The sequence below is a fragment of the Rhamphochromis longiceps genome, linkage group LG7 (assembly GCF_057381845.1).
Source record: "Rhamphochromis longiceps isolate RC_006_pf linkage group LG7, R_longiceps_female_GT1.1, whole genome shotgun sequence".
In the NCBI taxonomy this organism is placed as follows: Eukaryota; Metazoa; Chordata; class Actinopteri; order Cichliformes; family Cichlidae; genus Rhamphochromis; species Rhamphochromis longiceps.
The window spans coordinates 13,239,699-13,260,008 of NC_140563.1; the positions used below are offsets into that span (position 1 = coordinate 13,239,699).

General features: G+C 42.7%; 1 protein-coding gene across 1 annotated transcript; it reads right to left on the minus strand.

Annotated features, from left to right (window-relative positions):
• Positions 1–1,238: 1,238 nt before the first annotated feature.
• klf13 (Kruppel like factor 13) lies at positions 1,239–20,022 on the minus strand. The gene is made up of 2 exons (XM_085412243.1): positions 19,109–20,022; positions 1,239–7,744 (listed from the first exon to the last, which is right to left on the minus strand). The coding sequence occupies exons 1-2, from the start codon at positions 19,584–19,586 to the stop codon at positions 7,449–7,451; spliced, it is 774 nt and encodes a 257-aa protein (XP_085268369.1). The 5' UTR covers positions 19,587–20,022; the 3' UTR covers positions 1,239–7,448.
• Between the last annotated feature and the right edge of the window lie 288 nt (positions 20,023–20,310).

Below are 20,310 nucleotides of genomic sequence, written 5' to 3' on the forward strand. Positions count from 1 at the left end.
CAGCAACATGTTACTACTTAGCATTCCACCCTCGTGTCTAAATATGGTTATACTCCTTTCTCCAAAACATCCAAGACACTAGTTGCTAAAAAGCTACCACCATAAGGTGGCTATGCCCATCTTTTACATATGATCAGTGTTTCCTGCCTTTATGCTAAGCTAACTGTTTGCAGGGAGTAGCTTCATAGAGACCTGACAGTGCTGTCGTCTTTTGGGGCACTAACAGTAGACTATTTCATGAAATTTTAAGCTATCCGGTTGTTCAGTCTGACGTCACTAGCCGTGTCTGGACCTAAACTCCGCTGCAGGTCCATATATCAAACGATCACTATGGCATTACTGAGAGTTGAAAAACTGTCTAAAGTCTTTCATCTTTAATAAAATGATCAGCGTTCTGCTCTACCAGGTGTAACAACTGAGTTTAACACCCAGGCATCCACGAAAACGGAATTTATGACATTTAACGGAGTTAGCAGGGAATTAGCTCGCTAGCTTCTATCTAAATACAATATAGCATGTCCTGACTGCGGGGTTTTGGAAACAAATTAAAACGTACAGCTCTGTTATCACTTCCAGCATAAATGAAGACAGAAAACTAAAAAGCAGTGACGTTTGTAGGGTTACTGAAGTTGGGCTAGCTGGTATATAATGATGTGCTACGTGACCGCTAGCGACACACAGCTATGTTAGCATAATATAAACAAGCTAACTTTTTTTCCACTCGATAAAAGTTAACGTGAGTGTTCTCGGTGGTCAGGAACAAATGTAATCGCATGGCAGGATGCTGTAAAAGGACCAAACTTCAGCCAGGAGAACAACTGAGATAATGCAGCCACAATACGAGGTTAGTCATTCATATACTGCTGCATGGGCTGGGCTGTAGTTACATCCTAAGGTTTTAAAAACTGAGCTTAAATAAATGATTAGCGGTAATAAAAGCCGAGGGAGGTCAACAGTGATCACTGACTGTGTTGGGAGCTTTTTGAGATCAAATAGAAGAAAATACATAACATTAAACATGTTAACAACACAAAAGCCATATTAAACGCAGACTACTTTAGGCCCGGAAGTAGGATTCGTCGTGTCATCACTGAACAACCGGATTCCTTTAATTAATATCTCTACTAGTAAAAATGTTACACAATCGCTTGTTTTAATATCCTACTATTATGGTCACCATAACTGCAGTTCAATAAAAAGTCACACAGTGAAAGTATGCCGAAACAAATTATGGCTGCTTATTTTATGAATTTATTTCCAAATGTAAACTTCACTATTTCATGCATACAAGTTATGACAACATACATTATTCAACAATCTGTTAATTTTCATATTTGCATAGGACATGGTCACAATATATTGTCTAACATGTAAAAAATAATGCCATAAAAAGGTACAGCAGAGCAGCTAAGACCAGCACATTAGATGTGTGTAGAATCCCAGTAAATGTACAACTGTAATACTCGAATGTAGTGATTTTGGTTTGCTGTGAGAGAAAAAACAAGTGACACCTGAAGGTTAGAATGAGGTCATTGAAGAATGTACTGGCCATAGCTGAGTCGAGAGTTATTTACAGTATAGATTATACTGGTGCTTAGAGGGGAAGCAGCACCATGGAGTCACTACAACAGGCAACTGATGGTGAGGGGCAGAGAGGGACACACAGAGGTATCAAGAGAGCAATGTTACACTGAGGAGGTACACTGAGGACAAACAGGTACAGGAAACAGAACCAAAAGGCTGGTGAGAGGCTCCCTCTTTGTATTCAAGGTGAGGTCACTGACAGCACTGTGAGCTGTATAACCTAGAACAGATTAATCTTTTAAGGGCAGAAATATCAGCTTAGCTTAGACCACCAACAAATATGGCCTGCAATTTTTCATAACATACCACTCTTTTTTTGTCACTCACAAATTCTGAATTATCTTTTACTTTTATGAATAAATTGGATTTGATTCATCAAGTTATTTTTACGCTGTAAAAAAAACACAAAAACAAAATAAAGTCGCTTACTTGAGCGAAAGGAGGTCCATATCGAGCACAACATCCACTGATCGACAATTACAGCACGTAAAACTGAACCCAGAAGTACAAATGGTGTTGGATTCACAATTACTGCAACATTCATCTTTTCCTTCAAAGCCTTTGGTAACAACAATCAAGAACCACTTTATACTTTTATGGCTGCTTCTTGAAAAGAAAAGAAAAAAAAGCCTAAGACAGACTTTATTCATCCTTAACTTTTAAACATTTCCGAGCACAAAGAGCCCAAAAAGAAGAAAGAAGGGGTTAGATTTGGGACAACAGGAAACGTACCTTGTGCACAACTCACAATGTGTAAAACCTCACAGTCGAGACAGACTTCTAGTCATAACCGAAGAAAAAAAATGCATTGGGTTGATGCAAGCAGCGCATTTATAGTAAATGCAATGCGTCAATCCTTTGGAATGGTTGGGTGTCTGTCTTCATTAAGACTGATTTTGTCAAAGAAAATACCTGCATTAAGCCATTATACACTGCTTGAGTACTGAACAGCAAGAAAAGGGGAAAAAAATGTAAATAAGAACCAAACAAAAACAAAGCTAAACACTCAAAATGTTTACATAAAGCGGAAAAGAAATATTTAACTTAGAACACCTACATATCAAATACGCAGCGTTGCTTTATTAAATCCTGTACATTACATAACGACGTGTCACACTTTATAAAACTGTACATGTTTGTTTAATGTCTGATAGTAGCTATTTTATTTTTTTTGTTTGTTTTTCTTTTTTACCCTTAACATTTGTATCCTCTTTATGAAGTTATCGTTATAGTTTTGGCACACAATTGCATCGCGTCATGCTCGAGATCAGTGACGAAGAGTTCTGTGAGATATACTGATGTCTTTAACATGAACTCCTTAAATAAAATTGTTAGTTGTTCACACACTAGGCAACACTTAATTAACTTTTTTTATATATGTTACAATCAAGAGGAAAATGTTAACTGGTAAACAGTTAGTATCTTGTTGCGGCTGCAAGTCCTTCTGCTCTCACGGGTGTTGAAGTCTCGATTCTTACTGGGATAACAATCATAAAGTTGGATTAAGAAATGCTGAAATAAGGTTTCCTAGTAATTTACAGATGACATCACCCCCATTACATGAGCAAAAGCTGAAAATGAGATTGAGAAGGGATGTTTTAAGATTTTTGTAACAGAAAAATCAGCTTTTAAATTCCTTGAAATATTACCTTTTTTTGCATCCACAAGGATGTATGTGCAGGACTTGGCATTATCGAAGGATTATATAAAATGTAGCCCAGTGTTTTGGTTATTTATTTTTTTGTTTCTTTCTTTCTTTCTTTCTTTTTTTTTTTTTTTTACAAAAAAAGTCTCTCCGTCTTTACTTTTTCATTCAAGTAGGAACAAATGAAACCAACAAATATTTGTGCTACTCGTCAAGAAAATGCAAGCTACATGATGGATGTTTTGAAAAGATATTAAAGTACAACAAAAGTATTTCAAGAGGTATGAGTTTTGATAAATATACAGCCTTAAATATTTCATGAGACAAAAAAAAAAGCAAAACAAAAGTAAGACTACATTGCTAACTCACAATGCGGTGGTCTCTATTCTTATGGAAAGCTCTGAAAATAATAAAGAAAAATAGCCACTCGAAATCTGAAACCAACTTACACAGAGGTCACTAAGTTTCTTTACTTATAATCACCCCAAACAAACCTAAAACTTTCATTTTCTTTCTTTCTTCCTTCTTCTTTTTTTTTGGACGACAGGCTAACTGCAATAACCTGCATCCTGACATCAACAAAGTATTAGTTGTTCCTGATTAAAGGGATGAACCCCATGAATGGAGCTAAAATTGAGATTTCCGCATCAACGGTGCTTTGAACTGCTCTGCGAAAACCGCCAAATTCAAAAGCTGAAATGACCTGAAGACGATGCAAAATCTCGGAAAACGAAAAGGAAAAAAACGAAAAGCACGGACTATACATCTTTCTACAGAGAGGTTAATAATTATTTGACAACAAACACAAGTACAGTAAAAAATGGACATGTACAAAACTGTGTTCAATGGCCTTTTCTTTTGAATTATTCAAGTACATTTGGTACAGTGAGGAGAAAAAGTTTTGAGAAACTGCCTGTGGACGCCTTTATGTCACCGGTGCTGTCTGGATGGATTGATATACTGGGATGATTAGACTGTCACAGTCGCTTTAATTCAGATGGTAGGAGCTCTGTTTGCCTTACACAGTCCACTGACACTAAGGGGTCAAAGGTGTTTAAAGGGACATTTCACTCCAGAGTGCTCGATAGCGGGACTGTAGGTTTATGACGACATAATAGGCAGGAGCCGAGCCTGTGCCGAGGCATTCCTGTGTTTCCAGTGTGGTCGGACACTGACCAGCAGTGAACACTAAGCACCCAGGACCACCAGAGGAGGCTGGCAGACTTTATCTGTGCAGTAACTGATTTAACAACAAAATCCACAAACTGTGTCATATCTGCTTGGCAGATGTCAACCCTGAGGAAAATGTGCAGATTATGGATTAAGAGCTGATTACTGAAACCTACTTGAGGGTGAGCAACTGAGAAAATATTTGCTTTTTGCAAGAGAAATTTACTCTGCAAACCAGGTCAAACCTAAAACTTAAAAGAAAATGGACACAAAAAAGCCGTTCAACAGCAATTTCGAGAATTAGTTTGTGAAAATCAGCATTTTTTTTTTCTTCTTTTCTGTGTGAAATCCTCTCGCTTCTTCTGTCACTCAGAGCTGCTGATCAGTGGCATTCAAAGTGTCATCTTGCAGTCTGGAAACCCATTGAAACATCTGGCAGAGAAATTATGCTGCACGTGGCGTCGCGAGAGAAAACTACTGCATTCGATCGAAATAATGGCTGTTTTCTTTCTCGAGAATGTGACAGAGCTGATTCATCACAACTTTAAAGAGCGATGGCTGCTGTGAGGAACGAGGGGGACAAGGTCTGCCATTCATGGACTTCCACCTGCCAGACTGCCTCAAAGGAAAAAAAAGAAAGAAAGAAAGATCCACGCTTTCAAGGCAAAGTTAACATGCATATAGTGTCAAGCACGAGACTGCGGGGCAAGACGATGAAGCTAGCGCATGCGATTCGTGATGACAGCGGCCTGGAAGGGTCTGACGGGACAGAGCTAAAAGGCTGACCATATTTCCAACTGTAGTGCTGAAGCATTAAAGGAAAATGTAGGCATAACACAGACTGGCGGCGCAGCAGCAGCAGTTTTGATAGCCGTGCCTGTTTCCGTGGAAGGTTTACTGTGCCTTTCGCCTGACCTATTGAGGCATGTCTGTCTAGAAACACAAGTCAGCTTTCTCACGGGACATCTGAGCTTCACAGGCAGGACGACGTGAGGCTGGTGAGCACTGGACTTTTGCTGATATGTTCGTTTTGGTTCAGATGTTTTGACAACAAGTTTTTAAAAAGCCCCCCTCGTTGTGAGAAAGAAGTTTGAAAGCAGCTGTTTGAGACCTCCGATTTATGAATTTTGGAGCTGTTACGTCCTCCTTGGAATTGTGAAATCTGACTCCTCAGCAGCAGGGGTTTCTGTCTGTGCTCGGGATGGAGCTGGATACATCCCACCCACACTGCTTGAACTGTTGTTCATAGACTTTTTAGTCTTATCCTATAGTTTGGATCAGCCCACTAATTACAGCCATTTTTCTGCTGGCTGTTTCTACAGTTGGTGGGAGGAGGGGAGTTGGGGAAGGAGAAGGAAATGGGGGTTGTCTGCGACTGGGTGTCTCCTCTTTTGTGCTGTTCAGCTCATGATAAACCTCTCCTCTTTTTTTTATTTTATTTTATCAGGGCCTGCCCTCTCTTGCCTGTTTACAGCAGATAGCTGCTTTCTTCCTTCTGTACTCAATGTTGCAGTGTCACAGCAGAGCCCAGCTCAGGCCTGCCTAACACGGTGGCCTACATTTGACCCACAAGTCGGGCAACCTTACGCAATTTAGCAGGCTCGGAGCTTTACCGGTTTTTGACAGGACAGGTAGAGCCAGATGAGTAAGGATTCCCTGGGGAATGGCATGCGAGCACCCCTCCTGCAGGCTGTGAATTGCTTCTTTTGGGTGCAGCTGTTTCCTCCAGGGAAGCCACAAAAGGCAGAGCCAGGAGGAGGGAAGTGAGCCGGCATCTGGCTCTACCTGCAATACTGCCAACCAGCAGCTCGAGGCCTCAGTGAAAGGTGGCTTACAGGACTGAATAAAAAGCTTTCATTCATTCTTGTCTTTGGTACTTTTTCCGATGTGCTTGAGAGATGGCTAAACCTTGTTTCAACTTAAGTCCCTTTGTGTCCGTTTTGAGTGAAATGTAGGCTGATGAGGCGGCTTTTTCTTTTTTCTTTCTCTCTCTCTTCCTTTTCAAGCATGAACAGCTGCTTTGAAACTTGACTGTCTCTGTGGTTGGAACGTTTCTCTAACTTCATAAATACAAAGAAAACTCTTAACCCAATCCTTCTACAGTGCAGATTCACACAGTTTACACTGCACACAACCATTTCATGCAGTACACATTTAACCCAGTGTAATGTCAATAGATATTAACATTGCAAAAAAGAAACAGATTTGGGTTTTGTTTTCTGTGGCGGGGCCTTTCTGATTGTTCCATTATTACACAGCAATCACATTAAATATGAAACCCCTCCCCAAACACGAGGGAGAAAACAAATGTTTGTGTATGCGTTACACATGACAGCGGGGCTAGTTTTTTCAAATATGAGAGCCGAAAAAAGAAGAAAAAAAGAAAACAAAGAGTGCAAATTGTGTTGAGTGTAAGGCTGCTATATATGAACTGTATGTTTCTCTTCACCGTGTTCATTCTTTCAAGCTAACAAGGCCATCCCTGAGCAGGGCGTAAAATTCAACCCCTGTTGAATTTCAGAATAAAGTGATGAATATATTGTGCAGTCAATGTGAGTACTGTTAAGTACTGTGGTCTTACAGAAATCACAACTGTCTTCAATCCTGAGGTGTGTGTGTGTGTGTGTACCCCTTCTCCTAACCCTTTCAAAAAATCAAAAATAAATTGAATAAAATCAAAGCAAAAATAAACAAACAAACAAAAATGTTTCGAAGATCTGTCAGGGTGTCTGTTTTTTTTTCTTCGTCTAGACCTTGTTTAGCTGACTGCGACCGTACATTTAACAAGTAGCCGTGATCAGAAGCCAAAAAAACACACAGACTGAATGCAGATATTGCCATCTGGGAAAGGCATTATCTTCTTTTAGGATCACGCAACTAATTGCACTACAATAAGCAGTTATGTACATTATGGTACACCACAGCAAGCGCAGAAATAGCAAAGGGGAGGGTGGGGAAGGGGGGTAGCTGACAACTGTGCAACAAAAGTGTTATGATGAAAACACGGGCCTCACAGTCTCGAGGCAGAAAAGTGCGACCGGGTTTCAGTTTAAGGCGAGTTGGCTGGGCTGAGGGTGGGGCTGGAGGCATCTGAGCGGCTGTAGTCGCTGAGGGAGCTGGGACGTGTGGCGCTGCCGCCGTGGGGTCTTTTCAGCATTCCTGGCTGGAAATCTGAGTGTCGCCGGGCGTGCTTCATCAGGTGGTCGCTGCGCATGAAGCGCTTTTCGCAAAGGGGGCAACCGAACTTCTTCTCCCCCGTGTGGGTGCGGTAGTGGCGGGCCAGCTCATCAGAGCGGGCGAACTTCTTAATGCAGTCGGGCCAGGTGCATGGGAAAGGCCGTTCTCCTGCAAAAACAGAGGCAGAGCGTCAGACGAACCATATCCACATTCGTGCTTTTTTTAAAGACAATTTCAGTTGATCATTTCCCCAGTTTTCATGCAAGCACCAGCACTAGGGCTTAGAAAATGAAACCAATGACACTTTTAAAAACCACCAAATAATCACAAGATGCTCATAGACTTTCATGGCAAAAATACCCAACCTCAGAGATGAAATGATCATTTTTAATGCACCTTTTTGGATTTTATTAAGGCTTAAAGCTAGATCTGTAGCTGCTTTGACAGTAGTGTTGATACCGGCAGGAGTAGCACACAGCAGCCTGCTAGGTCTCATCTATGCTAATTTCAGACATGAACTGGACCGGTGTTCTGACAAACCATCCTACTTTGGCAAAACGTCCTACCGTAAGTAGTTTATGCACATTTCTGCTGTCACATAGTAATTCCAGCACAAAGTTAAGTAGGTATGACAGTTTGCCACTTAACTTTGCCCATCAGAGTATGCTTGTAGCTCATATTCATAAAGCCAGGACGGTTTGCCACTTCATTTTACCTGTTAAAGTATGCTTGTAGGTAACATTCACAAAGGTAGCATGGTTTGGCACTTAATTTTGCCCGTCAGAGTATGCTTCTAGCTCATATTCACAAAGGTAGGATGGTTGGCCACTGAATTTTAGCTGTTAAAGTATACTTGTAGGTCACATTCACAAAGGTAGGATGGTTTGGCAGGTAGGATGGATACCCAGAACACCGGCTGACCTTGATTGCAGTTTTGGTGCCTTTTGCAGGAATAAGCTGACATATAATATGGCTTGCTTTTCTAAGAATTTTAGGTGAGTGAAATGACAGGATTTTTTTACGTGCTGCATTTATATAGTCTATATATGCAGTATGCTGATCAAGCTTGCTAAGAAATTATGGCTCCAGGAAAATCAAGATGGCGATGGTCATAAACCTAGTGTTTTGGCCATAAATCAAGAAACCAGAAACCAGTGAGTGACTTCAAGGTGGTTGTATTCATCCTTTAGAACGAGTCCATGGTTTTATGCCCATACACGTCACCCTGCCAGCAGCCTAGTTGCTGTTTTACATGATTGCATGTTTTCAAACCCATTTGTGGTTTCCAGCGTCTTTAAAATTCAACACAAACTTTGTAACTCGGGCCAAAGCATAACTTGATGGGATCACTGCGTTATGATGGAGTTGCTATTTCGAGCACATTTCAAGTCTCCGCATTCTGATTTTACCACTGTAGTGAAATAAACGGGAGCCAGCGGTCGCTGTAAAGGTCGACACAAAAGAATCGAAATGAAAATACTTTTAAAAACTAATGGGCGAACAGTGGGTCGGGATTTTACAGGATATGTGATTTGTGGTAATTGAGCCGAAACATGCCAAAGCTGCTCCAGTGCTTACGTTGTTAGCCTTTTAAATACAGTTTAATGTTAATGCATCGGGGCTTTTCACATGTATCAGAGGCTTTGGTGAGTCTCACTCAAATCAAATGAAACTAACTGATGATGAAGTGTGCATATTTCGGCACTCTGGTAACACAAATGGTGCTCGCCACATAATAAACAGCTCACCACAGTGCTAGTACTGACTCATCCTGGAACAACAGTCACAAGGTTATTCCATAATATATTAAAAGCCACAGAGATAACTTCAAACTGTTAAGAAACATGCAACAAACAAAAAAAAAGAGGTTTGAGCGATAAGACCTGGATGTAAATCACCTACAAATTGGCAGAGTACTGGAGGAGCAGCCACAGTTTAATTATCTAAGCTCCAGATGCTAATCACGCTCACAATGGTTACCCAGCCCATTTTCTAGCATGCAACTATCTGTGACTCGGCACATGGGAAATTACAACCTTCCCCCTCCTCCAACAGCCAATAAAAGTGGGCTCTGACAGAAATATACTCAAGGCCATATGGTACAGTATACTGCAATATATCCTGCATTTTCCTACCATACTAATATGGAAACAGTATGCAGTGAACCTAAATGCAGCATCCTGCATCTACTGGTCAATACTATATTCCATTTAGCCCCATTTTACTGAGCTCCTGCCCAACAATAGTGAAATCCAGCAGTCTAATTTTACCAGCTTGGCTTCACAGAGCGAAAGGAAACCGCAGGATGTGTTCTTCTAATGGTTAGGCTCTTTCTAGTGAATAAGAATAATCAATCATAATGTGCACGCCCATGGCAGGGATTTGAAGTATGAAAGGGAAAAGATGGAAGGAGATGCGTGGATGTTTATAGGTGGCACATCAGAACACGGCTGCCAAATGATTTCTTTGTTCTGTGGTTTCCCTCTGGGCCACAATGGAAAGAGTGCTGTTAAGCATCAAACACTCAAATGCTACCTGATGCCAGAGAGTCTCAACAACAAGAACTCGGTGCACAAGTCTCAGTCCCTTCCCCCCACCTCCCCACCTCCCCATACACTGCATGGTTACAAAACACGCCAACAGACAGTGCAAGTCTAGACAGTCCGGTCTGTGTTCCTGCCTCTGACGCCTCACCTCAGCTCCAGACAAACTCAGTCAGCCCTGCCCACTATAGTTCCTGCAGGCTCACACAAGGCTCAGTATATTTAAACACTGTAACTGACATGCATACATTTGCATACGCGCACCAAAACACAGCCCTGTCCCCTTTTCATAGCAACTATTTATAGTTTTTAGCAAAGCTAACAAGGACACACATCCTTTCATGCGTGATGCAGCGTTACAATGTATAAAGAACGACGTGACTGTGTTTGTTTGAGCTCCTGGAGAAAAAGTAAGCAGTGAGGCGCTCATCTGGTTGACATGGCTCATAATGGAGTGATTTCATTCACTGCTTTATTACTAAAAGAAGAGACCAGTGCTGCCACCTGGCACTGCAAAAATTTGTTATTGGCCTAAAAGCACAGCTAAGTTTTGCAGGCTGCTTAAAGCTAAATAAGCAGTGTAACGGATCTGGCAACATTAATATTTAACCAGACACAAGAGAGCCAGACTGAGATATCCAGTCTATCTGCCCTGATACAGTAATGCGTAGTGGAAGCATCAGGTATCCAGCAGCAACTCTCTGAGATGGGTCAAATTATTTGCAGCTCCGTCACTTCTTGGAAAGGGCAGAAAGAAAGACGTGGTGCCCATTTTCACCTCTCGCTGAGCAGCTTTGAGTTTTAAAGCCAACAATATGAATATTAATATAAAAGAAAAAACCTGCCAGCCTTGAAATATCAACTCCCATAAAGGAAAAGCATGCAACTTCCCAATCAAGTGTCGTTTCGTAACACCGGGATTGGGATTTCCATGAAGCTGGTAAACATATTCTGCTAACATTGAGATGGTTTAGGGAACAAAACGCTTTCATAATGAGTGGAAATAATGATAGAGCCTATCAGCCTGTGTGGTATGAGGGTGTCACTTTTCAGAATTTTTCAATAGACTGCAGCTATTACTCAGCATTTCTGTAGAAAGGAGAATGCGGTAAGCTACTCCGCTTACCCAGCTTTTCTTCCTATCTACTTCTAGTGTTGTCACAGCACAGCACCATAGTGACTGTGACGCCAGGACCCACCCATTGGTTATCCCATCTCTGGCATCATGCCATGCCAAGGGTGTGGTTTGTCTTTCTCCGAATGTGTAGAGGGCGAGCAGAGCGGGGGGTGGGTGGGTAATGAGGGAAGCTTTTCCCTAACGAACACAGTGACCCAGTTACCCATAAAATGAGTTACATCATACATCATGCACGCACAACTGTACCTCTACTAAGCACAAGTGTCCCCCCTCCAAGCCAATGAGATTATGTCACAGGTACTCTTGTTGTATAACTGTTCTCTGCGAGTCCACTGGGTCAGTGAATAAACAGCTCATCTCTGCTCCTCTCCCTCCATCTTCCTCTCATTCATATCTGAGTTGGGCTCCTTGGTTTCAAGAGAAATCTTTAAGAGAAATGGAATCTGACTTCCCGGTGTAAGGGATGCTGCCTGCAAAAGAAAAGATCAAATCTCTTCTTGACGCGCACTGCAGTGGAGAAACTGAGCTCAGTCGCCGACCGAGAGCAGATAACATTCCTGGTGTGTCCTCAGGCATGGTCCAAACTCACACGGCATTCATGTGCAAACTTCATTTGAACTTGCTATAAGAGAACTAGATTAAATACCTGTGCAGAATGAGAGGAGGGGGGCAAATACATCAGAGATCACCTTGAAGTTAACTGTGCCTGCACAGCGAGAACCAGAGCAGGAAATACCTTTCTCAGGGAGCTTACAAGAAAAACAAGGTGCACCTTACACCTACACAGAGGCAAACAATTCACAAAGAGAAAGTATGGAGCCTTGCTGTAGATCACGGCTCATTACATTTGGAGCCACCTCACTTCAAGGCTGGTTTTGGTGGCACAGCCAGCTTGGCAACATGAAATGGGACACCACTAACTCCAATGGTAGGGCTCAGCACAATCCTATAATTTGGATCCATGTTTACAACAGACTATGACCTGAAAACAACCAGAAGCCATCTTTGCTGCCAGCAGACAGCCATTGATGGGGATTCTGGGTAGTACTAAAATGACTGCTGGGGCCCTCATCAACATAAACCACTGGAGCAGACAGGGTTAACCCAAGTGTGCCCAGCCTCTCCCTCCACACACCATCATGTGCCAAGGTGATATAAACACTAACATGTGTGCACAGAACATTAAATATACATTAAGGCTTCTGCAGCTCCTCCTTTCTTTTGTTCGCGAAGTGGTATATGCAGGCAACGCTTTAGCAAAAATAACAACAAAGGCTTACAATTTTCTGTGGTCTGCACACTTGAGATCAAACCAACTGTTTCTGTGAATGTTAGTCTATGAAAAATTACAGCCGTACCCGAGTGAGAGAACAGACAAATTACCAGAAAATCAAAACATGTTTTCTCAGACGACTCCATTCAGAGTTTGCAGCAGACGAGAATAAGTCACCAGGAGCAACAAAGGACCTCTGGGTGTGTCAGGTGCTTGTGACGAGAATCAGCTTAAGCTTTTCAGGAGAAGCTCAAAAACAAGAGTATTTAACGTATTATCATCTTTTGTCGTCATTGAGAGGAACCTTGCTCGCGGTTGAATAGCGTGCCTATCCTTGTGGGGCCTATAGCTGTCAGGCTGTGAACAATAGCAGCAGACTCTCTTCCAGCAGGAGAAGCACTCCTGTAATGCATTTCAATCAGACAGGCTGCAAGTACTAACCGTAACTCACTCCACTCGGTCCACACCGCGCCGGGCTACCGACGTTCACACGGAGACATGTAGCAGGGGTCGAGTGCAAGCATCTGATTCCTGCACACACTTTGCTATACATTACTTCATCCTCTTAACTGTTTAAGAGAAAAGCAGGGAGGGGTTGCCTGCATTCAGCAGCTCAACAGATTTGCCTCAATTAGCTGGAATGGGCACTCTCTTTCAGCCTTGAGTGCATGCTAAAACAACCTGTCGCCTTGATATGTTGCAGGCAACCTACTTATCTTTAAAGAAAGAAAAAAACAACAACAACGGTTAAACTGACGACATGCAAACAGCTGCTGCCATTAAAGGGTGTTTATAGTTGGTCCACAGAAGCAGGTGGGAGCATAGACGCGGTACAGTGCCAGCTTATTCTGCTGATAGAGTCTCACACTATAGCTCATTTGAGACAGACATCCTTAACCACCATCAAACAAAGGGCTACAACCCTGCTAGATCCTGAGAGGCCCCACCACACTGAAATAAGAGGACAGACAGATAATACCAACTGTCCCAGTATAATGCCTGATGCTCTTATGGTGAGCGGGACAGAAATATTTTCATGTCTTACAGTGACTGATGAGGCCATCCTTCTCAAAAGACTCCATGAAATACTCCTCATTTTGCACCCAGGGACCACACCCCATGATGATATGGTCTGCCACAAGTCTGATTTATCATGCAGAGAAAGGGGACACACCTTATGTACTGTAGCGAGAAGCACAGCCAGAAACAAAACACTTCCTCTGACGTTAGCTCACAGCCATTCCTCTCTTATTCAAGCTGCGATTAATATAACGCAGCAGACGCAGTCAGAGTCTAACTCTCATACAGAACACTGCAAGTGCCAGGCTGACAGGAGCAGGTTCTGCCGCTGAGGTCGCAGCCCTTCAGACGTTAATCAGATTAGATGCAGATGCAGCTGAATAAATGACCTACATCAATGGAGGGCATTGACAGTGAATATCCTGGTAACTGACCCCACCCCCACCACGCCGCACTGTATATTCTGTCTTTGCACTACAGATCCCTCCCTCACGTGCGAGATGCGGTGGAGGTGGGAAAAAAAATGAAGAATGCACAGTGTTCCACAGGTCTGTATCCCTCTCTTCCTGCCGCTGGTAATCAACACCACACCACAAAACGTGGCCAGGCTCGGCCTCGCAACACAGCAGGCTTCAGCACCTATTTTGCTTTTCAGGCTGGAAAAGGGCGGGAGGGGCTGCTGGGGGAAACAGACAGAGCAGCTTTTATAGAGCTACTCCAGAGCTAACTAAAGAATACACAAGCCCTGTGGGCCACTGAAAGCAGCACAGCTCAGGGTACTGCCTGACAGCGACCTTTCAGTATTATGATTGTCCTCTATGCATGCCTGGGTGCTTAATCACAGTGAAATCAGGTTTATATGTCAACACCAAGGAAGTATCCTACTATCAGCTTTACATGTGCATATACAGGATAGCATATGGACAGCACGTGCACCAGCGCATGCCTTGGAAATGTCTTCCATGGAGCAGAAACACTGCACCAGCAGAATAACAGAGAAAATGGTGGCTCCACTTTGGTTTTATTTACACCCTAGTAGAAAGGATTCCTTATTTCTACTCGACACATACCGTCCTACATGTGACCTTTATAAGGCAACAACATGTTGCGCAGGAGAGATGCCATTCTGAACTCTTACGACAGAAAAAACAAACACTTGAATGTTTGCATCTGTAAATTCCTGTCAAATTGACATTGCTAACATGCTAATCACTAGAGAACAAGGTGTACACTATTACAGCAGTACTATATTGTCATGGTTTCGAATATTGGCATTGAACATTTGCTACTTACTATGAAAAATAAAGCAGTAAAGCTGACCAAAGGCTGGAGAAACGATACTTTCAACAGGTTTATGGTGCTAAATGAAAAGAGGACCCTTGAAACAAAGAGTAGCTAACATGTACAAATCTCCCAAATCGAATCTAATAGCAAACAGTTAAGTTGCGACAGTAAATTCAAAAACAAAGATTTAAACCTGCTGCTAACACAACAGGAAAAGCCACAGGTTTTTTAGGTTTTACCATGAGGGAATCATAACATCAAGGCAATCCATCCCATAGCTTCAATTTGAACCTGAAGTAGCTTGTTACACCACATCCCTCGTACAACATTTGGATGGAGACAAATGGAAACTTGTCTCAAGACTGAAGCACGAGCTTCTTATTACATGTCAGAATTAGAGCTCAAATGGGAGCAACGGTGGAAATCCTGCCGTGTGGCAGGTAGACAGACAGACCTGCCCCAGTAGAGCTTTTACCGATTTCTGTGCCAAGGTTAAGGCCCAAGCAAGAGCAGGAAAACCCCATCTCCACCCTGCTACCTCATCAATGCCACCAGCCACACAGGAACATTGTGCACTCTGTGCAAAAGTGCAGCCAAATATAAAACCACTGGCAGTGAAGTTGTATATATAATCAGAGAGTCCTGTTGCTTTTTCCATGCGGAACTTGGGATAATTTTACATTTAAAAAGCGTAATTAACCACAGTTATTTGACTGGAAATAGACAGCATGCATGAATAACTGGGTCTACCAGGTGCTCCCACTAATTTTTAGGGCACGCTTTGCAGCTATCTCGCAGTATTAGAGATACTCCAGCAGAACACAAAAGAGGTTCAGACAAAACATTAACCCAAGTGTAAAATATGGCATTAGACTCTTTGTCTTTGAGGAATATTGACGCTGTTCCTCCCTGTGATTCCAGTAGATTCTGAATAGGTCTTCTACACTGACAAGATGGCCTTTTGTACGACCCAGCTGTGGAGGACACAGAAAGTCTGAGCTGTTATTGCCGAAGAATAGTCAAGGCCCATCTCTCCTTTGATGGTAGTCTGGGTGAGATGACCACAACAGAGTAATGAGGCTTCAGAAAGAACATCATGTACTCTCTATGGAAGCAAGACACACTATTAGACACACTATTTAGAAAATGGAGCATCACTCTTAAAAAAGAGGTGAAAAAGGTGCTAAAAAGCCAGAAAGAACATGAAAATAAGAGGAAAAGGAACGCAAGAAATAATTTGAATGAATTCAAATGTTACACCGTAAATAGTTTATATGTACATCGGTGTTACATGACTTCATTTTCCATATTGCAGGGCTAATGCATGTTTCACAGAAAAGGCCCACCTCCTGCACCAGGAGATCAGATAAAAAGCTGTCTGGTCACCTTTGACCCTTAAACTGCTGCGCATTCCTCACCATACAACTCAATGCAGCATAATGAGCAATTTAAATTCAGTGTGTACCTCGATGTCTGCTGCATTAGACAGTGAGTCTCAAAAGAAACCTACAATGAACCCTTCATAATCTCCGTTGAGGGGATCAAGAACATCTTTGCTCTCCCTGAGTGGTAAATTTTTCTACTGCCAGCAGTAACCACATAATCTACTGACAAACAATTACACAAAGACAGTAAATGAAAGCCCAAACATCACACTGAGTGACACGGGCCTTGTTGTGGACAGTTTTCATTAATGAAACCAATCACAGTTATTTCAGGGATGCTCAGTACACTGTTTATGAGTGTAACTGGAGTGGCCGCAAAAGGCTGGTCTAAAGAGTCCTAAAAACTTACAGGTTGGAGGAAAAACAGGCTCCATAGCTAATGTAGCTTGTTTAAGACACAAAAACACATTACATTTACAGTACACTAAACTCTAATTAAATTTACTATAAACTGTATAAGTAAGCACATGTAAATGACATTCATAAAATAACACATAAAACATGTAAATATATGATAAAAAATGATGGTGACTCAAGGGGAAGATTTGTTTTGACCTATTTATGGAATTGTGCTGAAGACACTGCTTTACAAAAACAACCTACAGGTTTCATCTTCTCTTAAGATGCTAACGAATAAGACTCATAAGATATGCAAAAGCTGGGATGATGAGGCTTTGGGCGTTACAGGAGTCAAGTAAGGACGTCTTGTCCCCGGTTTTTTGTTTGGTGTCTATTACAGTGTTTTCCTCCACAATTAGATAGTGGTGTTTGGCAGGAACTGACTGGGCTGGGATCCATTCTCTCTTGACTCTGCTAGTAGGGGCTGAAGGGAAGCACGCTGCCAGATTTTGGCTCTATGAAAGCACTGCAAGATTGGCTGAGGCATCCCGGCTGAACTCAAATGACCCACATTCTGGGCCTATCCAATCAGACAGGCAGAAACAGTCATTATTTTCACAATTTATGGGACATAAACCAATCGTGAAGCCAGACGCCAAATTGTATCCAAACAGAAAGGCAGGCGAAAAAAGGAAATGCTTAATAGGCACAGAGACAAGGGCAGGGTTAATACGGAGCAATGAAACTGCACTAAGCTCACATGGTTTGGGCTCAGGAGAAGCACCGCTGAATGCTGAAGGCTGGCTCTTTGAGAGTCCTGCTGGAAGTTTGGCTGAGAAAAAAAGGCAGCTTAACTGAGATGACTCACGCTCTCTAACTATCCGGTAAAATAAGCAGAAACCAGCCCAATTATAAGAAATTATAGACTGCAAACCAATCACAAAGCCATAGAGGAGTGAATCCCAGAAGAAAGGAAATGGCTAATAGGCAAAAGGACAAGGACAGGGCTGAGTGACAGCAATAGAACTGCATCAGTAGAGAGACCTTTCATTTCCTTTAGGATGCAACTGAAGAAAAAGCTAGAGCCCTTTTTTTATGCATATGCATGCACCAAATCTGTGTTTCACTCTCTTAACTTCCCTTGACAAACACTGATTGCATACTGCTACTACAACAGTTGCCACCACCTGCAGCTGATAAATAAAAACTATTACTTTCAATAACAATTTTAGAAAACTTGATTGCAACATGACAACAGCAAATGATTGTATAAATCTTCACAACCTGTGCCTAATTTTAGCCTGATTTTTAGATGGACAGTTCTTCCCACACCCTGTAAATCTAGTGATGGGGGGGAATCTATTCCACATAGTTTCAATTTTCTGGTTTAATTTCTTTCTCTATTCATAACAATTATTAAGATGAGTCAAGTTCACACAATAAATTTGTATGCGATTCCTGTGATAAAGGTTTTGTTTTGTTTCTGGTCCGTCAGCTCGATATGTGTGTAGAAGATGATGAACTGCAGTATACAGAGCAGGAGGGGAAAAGCAAAGGCTCCTCAGTCGAGGCTCAACTAGCTGAGTCTGTTGCTGGCCAGATCAGCTGGCAGTCTGTCTAGCGGGGGTGTGGCACATCACAACAAAGGGCTTTGGGCAGACAGGCTACTGCACAGCTCTTATCAACCCCCCAATTTGAGTCGAGCTACATCCTTCACTATCTCAGTAGAATATTCTGCGGAATGCAAAGCGCAGATGTGGAGGTATCCTTTGGGAAGGTCACAGGTAGCAAACTGCCGATCCGGAGCGCATTTGCAAGGGTTTGTCTCAGCGGTGTGACGGCGCACTTGCTGGACTGCAAACTTTCAGCATGCCCACATTTATTTATTGCACACTTGGCTTATTCTCTAATGGGGACATTAGGCTGTATTTTGTAGGGTTTCGACTCTCGTGTTGCCGTGGTACAACCCAAAGTTTATTTTAATTAAAGCGAACAGAAGAACGCCCGAAATCTGATCTGTGTAATTTTGTTCTGCATTTGCGCTGCAGTTTGAACACAGTGTTCCATGCGGTGGGGTTTGTTTGTGAGTACGTGTGTGCGCACGCGCGTGTGCGTGAGTAATGTGGGGGGGTTAAAGGAAAGCCGTCACAAAGCTCTGAGACATGAGTGGGAGTGGCACTGTTTTCTAACCCCCGCAACCGAAATTAAAAGGACATTTCATAAAGTTCGCACAACTGCATTATGAAACTATAGAGGCCACTGCTAAAGTGATATGCTCATAGTATCCATTCAGGGTGGATCCGTGGGTGAATATTTATGAGTCACTGACTCGAAACACAGCAATCACCTCCTCTGTACACATAGCGCTATGAATGTACGAGAATCCACACTTTTGGTATCAGTGTTTTAAATCATCCCATCCGTTCTCAGATACATAAGGGAAACCCACATTCACAGCAACAAACATCCAATGCACCCAATGAAACTGACCTGTGTGTGTCCTTAGGTGGGCTTTGAGGTGGGATGATTTGCCATAAACTTTTTCACAACCTGAATAGTGGCATTTGTGCTTTTTCTGAGGCGGCTCTTGCTCAGTTCGTCCCCGCGGTTTTTTGCCTCTTTGTTTGAGCGAAGGATCGGAGATGGTGGAAGGTGTGGCAGATTTTCCATCATCTCTAAGGTTCGGCATGCTCTCATCTTTTATTTTTGCCTGCTCGGCAACACTGTTGGGAGTCTGCTGGTTAAAATCCGCCAGAATCCGCGCCACCACAAAAAGAGAGGAGTTATCCTTCACCAAAGGTTCCTTAATTTCCTCCCCGTTCTTGGAGGAGGATGGGATTTCTGGTTTAATCTCCCTATTCCCTTTAGGAGCATGAACAATTGCACGACTGGACATTGAAACAAGGCACTCTGCTGCAAAGTGATCCATTTTGTCTTTGAAAGAGCCCCCTCTGCTTCTTAATGACATTCACAAAAATCAAATAAAAATGATCCCGTGAGAGGGGAAGAAAAATAACTTGTTCCGTGGTTCCCTTTGTGTAGTGGTGGTGGTGGTAGTGGAGAGGAGGAGGTCGTTCTCATCAGAGAGAACTGACTTTATGATCTTACCCGGCTTTCCAATATCATCAACATCCTGTGCAAGAAACGCCTAGGACAGAAATGCAGACAACCTCCCTTTAGAGAGAGCGAGCGAGCGAGAAAACAACAGAAACCCAAAGTCTTTGTTTAGCGCAACGACGCTGGTAAGAACAAGAAGTCTAGAAACTTGGATGCGTTAACTCCCATCGCGGCTTCAAACAGTCTCCAGCATAGTGCGTGTCTCCTGAGCGCCTGTTCCTGCTCGGTGTATCCATGCTGGGGGCGTGTCGACCGGCGACGACCGGGCAGCATCGTCAGAGTAGCCGCTCATTCATTGGGCGCTGTCTGTCCCCAAATGCACCAAACTTGAAAGTTTCACCACAGGTTGCCTCCACGCATTTCACATGATGTATATCTCGCAGGCTGCAAAGTTAACAGATCTTAAAACATACAACAGAATCGTGCGGAGTGGCGCAAAAAAGCTTCCAGGCGCTTTGGAGTTTTGTCCACCGATGATATCGGTAAGGAGGTGTCTTTAGATCCGAGAGGCATTCTGCAGCAAATATAGCCTGAATATACAGCTATAAGAGGAATACGTCCAACATGTGGTATGC

Excerpts from the sequence above, each read along its gene's own strand:
- klf13 (XM_085412243.1), bottom strand. The coding sequence starts at position 19,586 with ATGTCATTAAGAAGCAGAGGGGGCTCTTTCAAAGACAAAATGGATCAC. Across the intron at positions 7,745-19,108 it reads CCACCTAAGGACACACACAG|GAGAACGGCCTTTCCCATGC; the intron begins GTCAGTTTCATT and ends CTGTTTTTGCAG.